This window comes from Lathyrus oleraceus, chromosome 6 (genome assembly GCF_024323335.1).
Source record: "Lathyrus oleraceus cultivar Zhongwan6 chromosome 6, CAAS_Psat_ZW6_1.0, whole genome shotgun sequence".
Classification (NCBI taxonomy): domain Eukaryota; kingdom Viridiplantae; phylum Streptophyta; class Magnoliopsida; order Fabales; family Fabaceae; genus Lathyrus; species Lathyrus oleraceus.
The window spans coordinates 254,890,045-254,904,757 of NC_066584.1; the positions used below are offsets into that span (position 1 = coordinate 254,890,045).

The 14,713-nt window shown below is 37.3% G+C and overlaps 1 protein-coding gene across 1 annotated transcript; it reads right to left on the reverse strand.

Moving 5' to 3' along the window:
- Positions 1-11,671: 11,671 nt before the first annotated feature.
- Positions 11,672-14,353, reverse strand: LOC127093499 (probable xyloglucan galactosyltransferase GT17). The gene is made up of 2 exons (XM_051032442.1): positions 12,833-14,353; positions 11,672-12,041 (listed from the first exon to the last, which is right to left on the reverse strand). Exon 1 carries the CDS (start codon positions 14,268-14,270, stop codon positions 12,864-12,866), a length of 1,407 nt encoding a protein of 468 aa, XP_050888399.1. The 5' UTR covers positions 14,271-14,353; the 3' UTR covers positions 11,672-12,041; positions 12,833-12,863.
- Positions 14,354-14,713: the final 360 nt, after the last annotated feature.

Sequence of the window (14,713 nt, forward strand, 5' to 3'; positions counted from 1 at the left end):
TAAATTCATCCTAAGTTAATAATGTTAAGTTCAATAAGATTTGTCATGCTTAGCAAACCCCTAAATGAAAAAATGTAAATTTTTATATATTATGTTTACTTGATTTATTTTTAATTTTTGCTTCAAGTGTTACAACCATTTTCTCTATTTATCGGCCATATTAAAGGCCATAACTATGTTAGACCAGGTTCCCTCACCCTATAAATAGGAATCTCCACATGAACCCTAATCATCAAATCATAAGCCTAAAGTACCCATAGTTTTGATTATATTACAAGGTTGGGAGAACTCCTTTACCACTACCTATACACAACAAGATCTTATTCATAGCATTTTTCTAGCAAGGTCTTGTTCATAGCATACTTATAACAAGGTTCATCCTATCTAGTTTAGCAAGAACATAATTATTTTAACATCTTGTTTGTTTTTCATTACAACTTCGAGTGTGGGTTTTTTACATGGTTATTTTAGTGGTTTTCATTATTCTTTCAAAGGTAATTTATGATCAACAAATTCTCTACCTGGGCCGAAAATTTCATCGTAATTACAACTAAATAAATATTTGTATAGGAAACATATAAAAGGATCAAAATACCATAAAAGCATCCACTATACAAAGAAAGATACTATAGAAATCAGGCAAGAGCCTAGACCGCCAGACTCATCATCAATAGACCAAAGGAACCACATGGAACATCAGAAACCATTGAACACATCTGGAGTAGGTCATAACTCTTAATCCACTATTGATTTAGACACATGATAGGTTTTGAAGCAAGTCAAGGAATGTGTATGAGTTCAATGAAGACTTTCTAAGAAACCAATTCCAAGCCAAAAAAAATATATTCTTATTTTCCACCTTTTTTCACGTTTGTTGACAATCTAGAAAAAAGTTTATCATTACGTACCAAATAAATGGTCCAAGTATTATCATTATTATTGAAGTGATAAAATATTTAGTTTAATTATTGATTTGTGATGTTATGGAAGAAAAAAAAGAATTTTCAAAAAATATTACAATTTCTGCAGGCGGGCCGGGACGGGGAAACATGTTCTCCGTTGGCGCCAGGGGTGGGTGGTCATTTGTTACCCCGAATAGGAGCAGGGGAGAGTGAAGGAGAATTACGGTCCAAAACGCAGCGGAAATTAAAATTTCTCCTTTAGAGATCCTTACGAATGGTCATGATCAGTGATAGAATATTTACCTCTTGTGATGATCGAAACCTTTGGTGCAGATCTCTTGTGACGATCAAAACCTTTGATGCAGATCCACGAAGCGATCACGAACGTTGAACGATGACAACATCTCTACTCAGTCCACACGAACGGGTTCCTTCAATCTCAGTGCTAGCTGGTACGAATGAAGGCTTTGAGTGAGAGAGAGAGAGATAGAAAACGAAAATAATGCAACCGCAAATTTTTGCTTCTGCACAAGGGTTCTATTTATAGAACCACTTGTGTGGGCTTCAAGCTAAAAGCCCACTTAAGTGTATTTTGGCCCATATCTTATAATATGCCCAAAATCACTTAAGCTCATGGTACCTTACCATATTTCGTATTCTACTCAAGTACATCGTACCTTACGATGCTCTATAACTCACTTAAGGGCACCGTACCTTACGATATTCCTTAGTTACTCTATCTCTCATCAATCCGTCCTTTGTGTGTGACCCTGTAGGTTTTCGTGACATTGGCAATTATATTAAATCACGCATTTAACATAATAAACAGTGAGCGGTATCTAGCAACACATCACTGCTACCCAAGACACGAAAATGTCATGTGATCTGACAATTCCTTCTGTGATAATACTTATGTGTATAATTACCCTTTTGCCCTTATGTCTATATTGAACACAAGGCATAGACCGTGTCATCCTTGTCCAGTTCAATATTGGGCCCATAGACATTTATCCTGTTATGCAGGATGGGCAAATTCCATCTAGGTCACTCATGTCCCTCAGCATGCTTTGTGGAGTACCCATCAACTGTATTTATGGTCATCCAGTTACGGACAACGTTGGATCAGCAATAAAGCACTCGACTCTACATCTAGGATCCATAGTGGTTTCAGGTCGAAGAGTGGAATACACTATTATCACCATGAGAATAACTTATGACACTTTGCATAACTTTCTATATAGTATTCTCATAGCGGGTCAATCCAGTATAAATATTACTCCTAATATTCATACCTATGTTTAAGACTTGATAACTCTTTATCCATGATCCATGAGATGTGATCATCAGTCTACAAACATAATAGTCTTAATGCTTTAATGTTATCCCACTTCACACTAAAGCTCGACTACGGATACTTTAGGAATAGTGTCCTTATGTTTAATGTGTTCTCATGATTAAGTCACACTTAATACATTAAACGGACTATCTATTCCCGGGACTTTATTAATCAACCATAATAAAGAGAATGCCTTTTGTTATTCGATACAAGTACCAAAATATATTGGCCTCTAGGGCTTACACCAACAATCTCCCACTAGCACTAGAGCCAATCTGGCACACCCCGCATGCCCATTGATCTAGTATGGCCATCATGCTTCTGCTGCGCAAGAGGCTTTGTCAGTGGGTCAACTATATTGTCAAGTGTAGGTACTTTACATATTTTCACATCTCCTCTATCTATTATCTCTCGAATGAGATGATAACGCCTAAGTATGTATTTGGATCGTTGGTGAGATCTAGGCTCCTTGGCTTGTGCGATAGCACCATTGTTATCATAATAGAGACCAATGGGATCCACAATGCTAGGGACTATGCCAAGTTCACTAATGAACTTTTGATCCAAACAACTTCCTTTGCTGCACTTGAGGCAACAATATACTCGGCCTCGGTTGTAGAACCAGCAACTGTATCTTGCTTTGAACTTTTCAAACTCACAGTGCCACCATTTCAGCAAAACACATAACCATTGGAATCATTCATATTAAAGCGTCTCAGCACCTTGTCTATGTACTCTGACTTAGGCCAAGCATTTTATGATCTATCTCTATAGATTCTGATTCCTAATATATAGGCTGCTTCACCTAGGTCCTTCATAGATAAGCATTTCCCCACCCAAGACTTTGCTTGTTGCAGGGTAGGGATATCGTTTCCAATAAGTAATATGTCATCTACATATAATACCAGGAATACGATCATGCTCCCACTAACCTTCTTGTAGACACAAGGCTCATCTTCGTTCTTGACGAATCCATATTGTTTTACTGTTTCATCAAAATGAAGATTCCATGAGTAGGTCACAAGCTCATCTTGATCCATGAGTAATACATCACCTTGATCAGATATCCATATATCTCAGGTAGGTGACGTATCCTGCCTGACCTACGCTGGTCTTGTTCTACTTGAGCAGGTCGCTCTTACATAACCACTTGGGTTTCCTGCTCTAATTCCTCCATAGGTGTATCGATAATTTGTGATTCTTGAATTTCTTCAAGTTCTACTTTCCTCCCACTGATTCCTTTGGAAATAAAATCCCTCTCTAGGAAAACTCAGGTTCGAGCGACAAACATTTTGCCCTCAGAAGGATTGTAGAAATAATATCCTCTTGTTTCTTTAGGATACCCCACAAATAAACATTTGTCAGATTTGGGCTCAAGCTTAGTTGAAACTTGTCATTTCACATAAACCTCGCAACCCCAAATCTTTATGTAAGACATATGTGGTTTCTTACCACTCCATATCTCATATGGTGTCTTCTCAACCTTTTTGGATGGAACACGGTTAAGTGTGTAAGCTGCTGTCAATAGTGCATGTCCCCAAATGGAGTTTGGAAGATCGGCGTGACTCATCATGGATCGGACCATGTCTAACAGGGTTCGATTTCTTCTCTCAGATACACCATTCCATTATGGTGTTCCAGGAGGAGTAAGTTGGGATAGGATCCCACACTCTTTCAGATGGTCATCAAACTTTAGGCTTAAATACTTACCGCCTCGATCTGATCGAAGAGTTTTAATATTCTTACCTAGTTGGTTTTGTACTTCATTCTTGAATTCCTTGAACTTTTCAAAGGACTTTGATTTGTGTTTCATTAAATACACACAACCGTATCTACTGAAATCATCGATAAATGAAGTACTGAAAACCTCCTCTGGCTGGAATGTTCAGTGGTCCACATACATCAGTATGTATGAGGGCCAAAAGATCATTAGCTCTTTCACCTTTTCCTGTGAATGGAGATTTTGTCATCTTCCAAGTACTTTGGGCAGTTTCTCTTCCAGTGTCCGGTCTTACCGCAATGGAAGCAGGTGCCTGCCTTTGTTATGCCTCCACTAGGCCTCAAAACAGTAACAGTGGGTCTGGGTTTGGCAACTTCCTTGCCCTTCCCTTTATCACCCTGCCTGGTGGGCCTTTTGTTCTGTCTCTTTCCATTTCCGATCATCAGAATGGACTTCCCTTTTGTCTTCAGATTCTGCTCGGCAGTTCTTAACATGGCGAGCAGTTCAGGAAGAGATTTGTCCATATCAATCATATTGAAATTTAGGACAAATTGACTGAAACTATCTGGCAACGATTGCAAGACCAAATCAGTCGCAAGTTCCTTTCCGAGGGGAAAATCCAACCTTTCAAGCTTTTCCATATACCCAATCATCTTGAGCACATGGGGACTTATAGGGGCTCCCTCAGCTAACTTGCCTTGAAAAAGGGTTTTTGAAACTTCAAACCTCTCATGCCTTGCTTGCTCTTGATAGAGCATCTTCATGTGTTCGATCATATCGAACGCTGTCATGTTCTCATGTTGCTTTTGCAACTCTGAGTTCATGACATCCAGCATGAGACAAGCAGCTTCATTAGCATCATCGACATGCTTCTTATAAGCATCTCTTTCTGCCTTAGGTGCAGAACTAGGAGGTTCCTCTTCAGGAACAGGTGTCTCCAAGACATACAGCTTTCTATTATGTTTGAGGACAATCCTCAGGTTTCGGTGTCAATCCAGAAAATTTGTCCCAGACAATTTTTCCTTATCAAGGATTGATCTCAAGATGTTGTTAGAGGTGTTTGCTGTCATGGTAATCTACATAAGGATTAATGAAAATATAAGTATCATTGACATATTTAATCAGGCCTTTAATTAAATATGCTCCCACTATTTTACTCAAAACAAATGACCCTCATCATTTGATTCGGAAAATCCCGTTGGAAGATTTTCTAGTGGGTCGAGATCCATATTTCACTTCGTTCTAAGTCCGCGTAGGCGGATTACACAAAACTAGGTTATTTAGGTAGGAACTCCTTCCAATTGTATCTCATACAACTCTCGAATATTTCAGTTGGGTGATAAACTCTTTATTCCAATCCATCATATGGATCATTCCCAACTCTTGCTTCTAAACATATATATAATCTTATTATAATTTGTTTAGTTAAGTTTGACCCATTGTTTTAACAGTTGGATATTACAATTATCCCATCGCACCTTACTAATATATAGATCATGCACCTCGCGTAGGCGAAACCTACATTATCCATTACTAGTCTTGATGAGTGTTAAAACTTGGAAAGCATAAACTTAATATTTAATTTGAGGGAATTGCAATTTTATGATCTCACCGGCTTATTTATCATATAAATCGTCTCTCACATGCATCAACATACATACACATGCATCAACATACATACACAATGAAACAGTTATGGCCCCTAGCGCAATTGTTCTCCCAAGCCAATGAGAGAACCTAAGCTAACCTAATAACGATCTAAGCTTCTCCAAGCAAGATCTTCAAGGTTGTCCTCCTTTAATATTGAATTCTTCTCTAAGCTTCTCCAAGCAAGATCTTCAAGATTGTCCTCCTTTGATATTGAAATCTTCTCTTTCTTCATAACATTGTCTTCTTCTCTTTCTTCATAACATTACATTCCAAAAGAAACTCGTTTTACATACGAGGGTTTGAGATGAGAAAAGAAGTTACATTAAGAGATCAAAAGGAGAGGCACGACACGCAGGTCGTATTTTAAAACCCAAAACAAAATAAAGGATAACTAAGGCCATAACTGATCACCACAAGGCAATAATAATAAACACATTATTATTATTATTAATTTTAATTCCTTTAGTTAATTAAAACCAAATCAAATTTAATGAACAATTCATTTGAAATGGACATTGTTTTTGCATCAACACAACTCTTGCGTAGGCACAAAAATAGAAACCCCAAAATTTTGACTCTGTGAGTGTGACGACCGTCACAGACCATGTGAGTGTGACGACCGTCACACAAAACACGTTACGACCGTCACAGGGCCAAAACAGAAACGCCTTTTTTTCTGGGCTTGTGAATGTGACGACCGTCACAAAGCACGTGACGACCGTCACGCATCCAGTTTGTTATGCTTGTTACGCTCGTCACACGAGCTTCACGCAGCCAAAATAACAAACTTTGAAACAGTCAACAGACTTGTTCCAAAAAGCCCTAAATTCACAACTCTTTGACGGCACAACCCTTGCGCCGTCACCAACCCTAATGCGCCAATTTCAGACTGTCAAACACACCTCGATTATTGATTCAGTATGATTGATCAACAGGTCATTGCTTCACCATACTAATGTCGGATTCCGAAGCAAATGACCATTGATCGCTCAAAGGAAAACAATCATTTAGTGTTCGAATGAATGAATTAGAAACAGTATATCACATATACCGTACTTTGCATTAGGATTACTTATATCATATATAAGTTGATCGGTCTCAATTGTGTAACCTATGGACGATCGATGTATCGCTGCTTCACCATACTAATGTCGGATTCCGAAGCATAGTCAACATCAATCATCCAACTCGTACACCCATGATGCCAAATGTAATTACCCGTTTAATTAATTGATTCATTCTGTCTTTTAATCATATTAATACAGAAAATAAACAGCTATCCGATTCATGGTTTCGTAAGTGGCTCTGATACCACTGAAGGAGAATTACGGTCCAAAACGCAGCGGAAATTAAAATTTCTCCTTTAGAGATCCTTACGAATGGTCATGATCAGTGATAGAATATTTACCTCTTGTGATGATCGAAACCTTTGGTGCAGATCTCTTGTGACGATCAAAACCTTTGATGCAGATGCACGAAGCGATCACGAACGTTGAACGATGACAACGTCTCTACTCAGTCCACACGAACGGGTTCCTTCAATCTCAGTGCTAGCTGGTACGAATGAAGGCTTTGAGTGAGAGAGAGAGAGAGATAGAAAACAAAAATAATGCAACCGCAAATTTTTGCTTCTGCACAAGGGTTCTATTTATAGAACCACTTGTGTGGGCTTCAAGCTAAAAGCCCACTTAAGTGTATTTTGGCCCATATCTTATAATATGCCCAAAATCACTTAAGCTCATGGTACCTTACCACATTTCGTATTCTACTCAAGTACATCGTACCTTACGATGCTCTATAACTCACTTAAGGGCACCGTACCTTACAGTATTCCTTAGTTACTCTATCTCTCATCAATCCGTCCTTTGTGTGTGACCCTGTAGGTTTTCGTGACGTTGGCAATTATATTAAATCACGCATTTAACATAATAAACAGTGAGCGGTATCTAGCAACACATCACTGCTACCCAAGACACGAAAATGTCATGTGATCTGACAATTCCTTCTGTGATAATACTTATGTGTATAATTACCCTTTTGTCCTTATGTCTATATTGAATACAAGGCATAGACCGTGTCATCCTTGTCCAGTTCAATATTGGGCCCATAGACATTTATCCTGTTATGCAGGATGGGCAAATTCCATCTAGGTCACTCATGTCCCTCAGCATGCTTTGTGGAGTACCCATCAACTGTCTTTATGGTCATCCAGTTACGGACAACGTTGGATCAGCAATAAAGCACTCGACTCTACATCTAGGATCCATAGTGGTTTCAGGTCGAAGAGTGGAATACACTATTATCACCATGAGAATAACTTATGACACTTTGCATAACTTTCTATATAGTATTCTCATAGCGGGTCAATCCAGTATAAATATTACTCCTAATATTCATACCTATGTTTAAGACTTGATAACTCTTTATCCATGATCCATGAGATGTGATCATCAGTCTACAAACATAATAGTCTTAATGCTTTAATGTTATCCCACTTCACACTAAAGCTCGACTACGGATACTTTAGGAATAATGTCCTTATGTTTAATGTGTTCTCATGATTAAGTCACACTTAATACATTAAACGGACTATCTATTCCCGGGACTTTATTAATCAACCATAATAAAGAGAATGCCTTTTGTTATTCGATACAAGTACCAAAATGTATTGGCCTCTAGGGCTTACACCAACAGAGAGGGCATGGGTTGTATAAGGAGGCGGGGGTAGGATTGATAATGCTTAAACTCGCTCTCTCATTGTTTCATTTCCATGCTATAAACTAAGAAATATATATGTTGTAGATGGTGTTGCGACAACTGAGCCAACCAACCTTAGTTTCATAACACCAGGGGTGAACTTATCATATCGACTATAAAATCCTCGGTTAACATCATACCTCCGCTGGTGGGACTCCTTCCTAGATGGTATGCTAGAGCCAATGTCAGTTGAGGTTGGGTTATCAAAGCAGGTGCTCATCTTTCCCTCCAGAATCATGTAAGGTTGTGTCAAGTTCAATATCAACTGCGTTGTATGGATCTTGTTCTTCCCCAAATTAGTTTTGAATGGGTGATCATGGAGAAGTCTATTCTCCAAGACCCAACACTAAAGGCCTTCCTCGACCTCCTCACCTTTACTATAATTCGCATGAGCCGGTCGATGTACGCCCATAAGCTCTTTCTTTTTCTCTAGCGGTAAAGTGAGCAACAAATTGATTATAGAAGTCAGTCCAAGATTCGATACATTTGTCAGGAAGTCTACTGAACCACAATTTGGCTTGCCCGACCAAAATTAGTGCAAACAATTGCACTTAAAGGCTTTACAAACTTAGGAGGCTTCTGCATCGACTTTGGAATTTTGATGCCCATGATCCGGGTACATAGAGGATGCTTTCGTTGCACCATGGCCAGTAACTTTTCTCCTTGATCTGGCGAGGGAGTGTGACTGCCCCGGTCTCTTCCGAGACTTTGCGGAAGAGAATGATATTTCTTGATTTTTGGTTGGTTTTAATATTTGAGAGCCTCTTCTCTCTTACTTGCGGTAGGCGATGGGACGATAGTGTGAGCTCTTTTAGAATTCACTTATTAAGTAGTGTTCTCGCACGGGGAGTGATATTGAGGCTTTCCTCAAGCCTAAGTAATTGTTCTTCCATTGCTTGTGAAGTTTGTTGTCGAACAATATTATAGATACCATTCAACAACTCTTTGGCGCCTTGAGCACCAAGATTCACCTAAAGTTGCTAGAAACCAGAAAACACATTTGATTTTGAAGTCTAGAGATAGATCCCAGTTCCATACTATGGTTTTTGGTGAGTTCCATGAGATATATCTGAGTTAGAACCAAATATGGACGAGGAGGAACGTCTGTTCCTGGATTTGTCGCGCATGGAAAAGGATGAGTAGGTTGTTTGACTATTTCTTGGGCCACAATTGTGGGGACTAAAGCAACTTCATGAACAATAGTGTAACAAGTTAATTTAGATCCAACTATTACTTCGAAGATGAAGAAGGTGAAGATTTGTGGATATGACGAAATGATGTTGATATGAAGCTTAATTGAACCAAGTGTAAAGGATATTCATGTTCGATCTCAAAAGACCTTAATTCAGTTATCGAAAAGGCTTTGAACGGAAGACTCGAAGACTGGGTCGAGAATCGTGGAAAACATAGGAATCATAACTCGATTCTCACAAACAACACCACTTTTCTATTATGGAACCAGAAATAGAGAGGAATTCATAAGTGACAGCTAATGAGAGCTTCTGGTGCTGCCGAGAGGGGGTGTACATGCAAAGTTAGCACTCCGAAGCTCAAGCCATTACATGAAGAAGAAGAAGAAGAGTGTATTCAAATTGTGTTTGAAAATATTTTCCTGATTCAGAGTCATTCCTTTATATAGAAGGGAGTAATAATTTTTTCTCTATCCTTCATGCGTGGATTGTGGAAGGATGTTAGATGCTTTAGAGAAGTGGATTCCCTATTATCAGGTGTAGGATGGTCCTAACGTAAAGGGAAAATTTTAGAATTGATATGGCTAGGCCAGAGTCGATGTGGCCGACCCATAACAGTTTCTTAAATGAACTTATTATTGCTCATCACATCACAAAAGCATACATTGAAACTTACTTATTTGTTTTAGGGGAGATCCAAGGGCTCAGTAAATGGCAACATGATTCATAGTGGTCCACCTACCTTGAAAAATAAAATGGGCCCCAAGAATAAGCTTGCAGGTCTTTATGAGAATAATGCAGGTCTTGATGATAAAACTACAGGCTCATATGTCCTTGCTGCAGATCTTGATGATAAAATTAGATGCCTAGATGTGCATACTGCAAGTCTTGATGATCAAATTGTAGGAATATATAAGCAAATTATAGGTCTTCATGATCAAACTGTAGGCATAGATGAGAACATTGCAGGTCTTGATGGCCACACTACATGCCTTGATGAATACACTACAAACCTTGATGATTGAACTGAAAATGCTACACAAGCATTTGTGGGTCAAGAACCTAGCTTAAACAGCTATTATGGGATAGACCCTGACACATTAGCAACTTTGATAATAATGACAACATTGGAAATGATATCGTAATTGGCATTTAACCTATTAGTATTGATTGAGTATTGTCAAACCAACACCTCTTGTAAAACTAACCCCATCAAATCAGTTGGTGTGAAAACCTTCATTGGTAAAGCACCCAAAGTGGCTAAGTCAAATGCATTCAAACATATAAGAGTTGTCAAGCCAAATACCAGTGATCATATAAGCTGTGATATGTTAATTTTGTGCAATCATATTATTTTACAAACATTATGAAATGTATTAAATCTTATTGTTTATAATAGGTCACAAGTATGATATAAAAAAAAATAAACTCAAGCATGTTACTCTTCATAGGAGAAAGAGTAACACAATTATGACTCTCAAAACACGAGACATAATGGGCCCAAGAAAACATGCAAAAGATCCAGTTGTAACTCTTGAAGAGGATACCTCAGTAGGTGGAAGTGAAAATGCTAAGAGAATTAAAATTTGTATAAATTTGGCAAGGATTTATCTCAACGAAGATTTTGTCAAACACTTTAAGTTGTGATGATATTTTGAAGACTATGTTAGTTTTATATTTTGTCTATCATGTGTCATGGTCTATTTTGGATATGCTACCACAATAAGTTCTATTTTGTCTATGTAATGAACAAATTATTTGATTTTGTATTAGCACTATGTATAACAACTTGTTTGTAATATCATGAATGAATCATTGTTGTATTTTGTTTGAAAGTTATTCAAAATGGCTAGAAATTATTGTCACCATTGCTGTCAAAACATATCAGAAATGTAATGATCTGAAAATGTATCAAAAGTTGACTGAGTATAGAATTTATTGTCAAAGTTTATGTCATACTCTATCAAAAACTAAGCAAAAGATTTGTCATCTTAGGCAAACCAAAGTAGGCCAAAATTAGGCAAAATTATGCCAAAATCAAAAACCATTTTTACATAATTACTCAAAAAGAAACCATATTAAGGCCAAATTTAGTCAACATTATAGGATTAGTATGTAACATACACCAATATTCCATTAAAAAACAATCATTACATTTAGATGGTTGCATTATACAATAACTAATCAACAACATTAGATAATACTAACATGACTCTCCTTCGACAATTACACTTAACTATAAGATATATGTTAATCAAAAGAAAAACTACAAAACACAACAATTTGACTTTCCCATCATAAACCTCTAAATTCAATTTCTTCTACGGCTTATTGTTCTTCTTCTTTGAAGCTTCATACATATCTTTCAAGAGTTAGACAACTTTCTACTCCTTCAACTTGTTCCCGCCTACATTTCCAACACCACTAACGTCTTATCCTTGTTCCAAATCTTCATCCCATATAAATAAATCATATGTATTATCATCCTGCCAAAATAAACATATCTAGAAGAGTCTTTCTTTATTACGACAGTTCTTATAATAGTAATATATCATACAAGCTTCACACGCACACATTCTTCCTTCCCAAAGATTCATAAATATGTCTTTAATCCTAATACATGCATCTAAACATTGTTTTACTTTAATTTTTTATTCTTGTTCTCATTGTGCGAGGTTTCCTTTTTTTTTCTTTTTTTTTCTCATTTTCATCACACGTGTTTTGTTGTTTCATATAATTTTATATGTTATATTTAATTTATTTTCTATCCAAAGTAAAAGAAGAAAAAATAAATTATTTTTTAAAAAAAAGAGCATGTTTCTAAAACGGGCCCAATACAATGGATCTAACAATTTTGACAATTCCATATGATTTTCATTGATTTCTTAGGTTATGCATGACCACCGGTTTAATAAGGTTTGCCGGAATGATTTAAGCTATAGTTTTCAGATCAACCACTTATCCGATTCAATTTATCTTGTCAATTGATTTAATGGTTAGAATTCTCCATTTTAAAAATAAATAATTAAGATTTCGCAGATTCAAACTAGTACACAAAGGTTTATATCATTCACATAATTACAACTTAATTACCTATTATAAAAAACACTTAGCACAATTTGAAATTATAAGATACTAGCATCACATAACCCAATTCAAGCAATCACATGAGATAGACGAAATTCATGAATCAAAGGTGAAGGTATTATTATTACTCCAATCAATATTCAATATCTGAAACAACATATCGGTGAAACGATTCGTAAAAGAAACATACCTACGCTGCACAAAGAAAATCCTTAAAAAAATCAAATCTCATTGTTCCCGATGTTGTCTCTCACAACCTTAAAAAGTCCTCGAAGTGCTACATCAACCGCATCACTAAACCCAACATCACTAACATTCGGGTGCGAATAACTAACCCTCGGGATCAAACCAATCACCACTTCTCGCATCTTTTCAACTTCCTCATCAGAAATTCCCATCAGCACCTCCTCAATCAAATTCCTCTTCTTTCCTACACCTCCCTCTTCAATATAAACCGAATACGTATTTCTCTCCTCCGGAAAATACCACGCGTATTGCGTATACGCCGTATGCGGCGAGAAAAACACTGGTATACAACCGGCAACTACCGAGTCAAACGTTGACCTCCTCGTAAAAGAATCACCCGGTGCTTGAAGACAAAAACGTGACTTCATCATAACACCAAGTACTTCCATTGGCTGGTGACATTTACTATTCGCAACCCCACATTCAACTAACTCGCACCGAGTCGACTCGTTACATTGTTTAACTAACTCGTCGCGAATCTTTGCTTTTCCTAACCCTTTCCTTTTCCCACCGATGAAAGAAAACAAAAACGGTCTGTCGTTTTGTCGTACTTTGTTCTGCCACGTCAGCATTTCGTTTTTTGTTTTGGGATGAAAATACGACGGGTAAGGTATGCCGTTTTGGTTTTTCCCTTTCCAAGGTTGTCGTTCAACTGTTAGCACCGACATGTTTTTGACAGGTGGCAGATTTAAAAGGATGTTGGCACCGAAATCATGACCGGTTTTTGTGCGCATGAAATCCCATGCGGTTCTCCCCAGGGAAATAAAATGGTCCTTACCGTTGTAACGGTTGAACCAACGTTGTTGTTTAATATGATCGATTAAATCAACGGCGAGGGAGTCACGGAGGGTGTGATTCTGTTGGCGGAAAACGCTGGAAGAGTAGAGACCACCGTAGAAGGGTATGTAGAATAGAACAGCTTGATTTGGATCCCACGTGCGACACACGTGATTTTCTAATCTAGCATGAAAAATCATTTCAGCTAGGAATTGATGTGTAGCATACCATGATGGTTTTGAGAGTGGTTGACCGAGTCCATTGTTTGTGACATGTGGGCACATGTTCATGTAGATGTTGAGATTTTTGCAGTTTTTAAGGAGGTCTAGGTTGAAACGTGGGGGGAGGTTGTAGATGTAGAATGGAGGTGATCCTTTGCATGTGGCGGTGGTTTTGACGGCGGTGGTCGTTGTGGTGGTTGTTGGGCGACGGAAGTGAAGGAAGAGGAAGCATGATGCAATTAAGAAAGATGCAAAGACGGTGGATTTTATAGATAGGTTAATTGTGGTGATGTGGGGTTCTTTTGTTTTTGAGAGGCTTTGGGATTTTGTTGTGCATTGTTGAGGCTTTTGAGGTTGAATTGGTGATGGCTTTCTGAAAAACATTGGGAGAGAGAGGGAGAGAGAGAGTTGTAGGAATTGAATGATTGTTTATTTGACTGTGAATAGAACTTAGTTGGATAATAAATGCCACAATTAAATTTTGAAAACTATGTCATTTGAATATAGTACGGAGTATTATTCTAAACTTTCTAAAAATTTGACAAATTTCATTTGTCTAGTAGTCAACTAGTCATAGTGATTGAATATTTTGTTGTTTGTATATTTTTAATGGTAGTTAAGTTGAAATCACTTTATCTTATCTTTGTTTTTAATTATTTTAAATTTTAAATTTTATGTATTATTTTAAACTTAAATAATTATTAAAAGGGAAAAATATGATAAATGTAATCAAACATCAGGAGTGAAAATAAGAATTATTATATTTTAATTGAAAAATAGAAAAACCATATATGAAAAATTGTATCTAAATATTCTATTTATTAAAA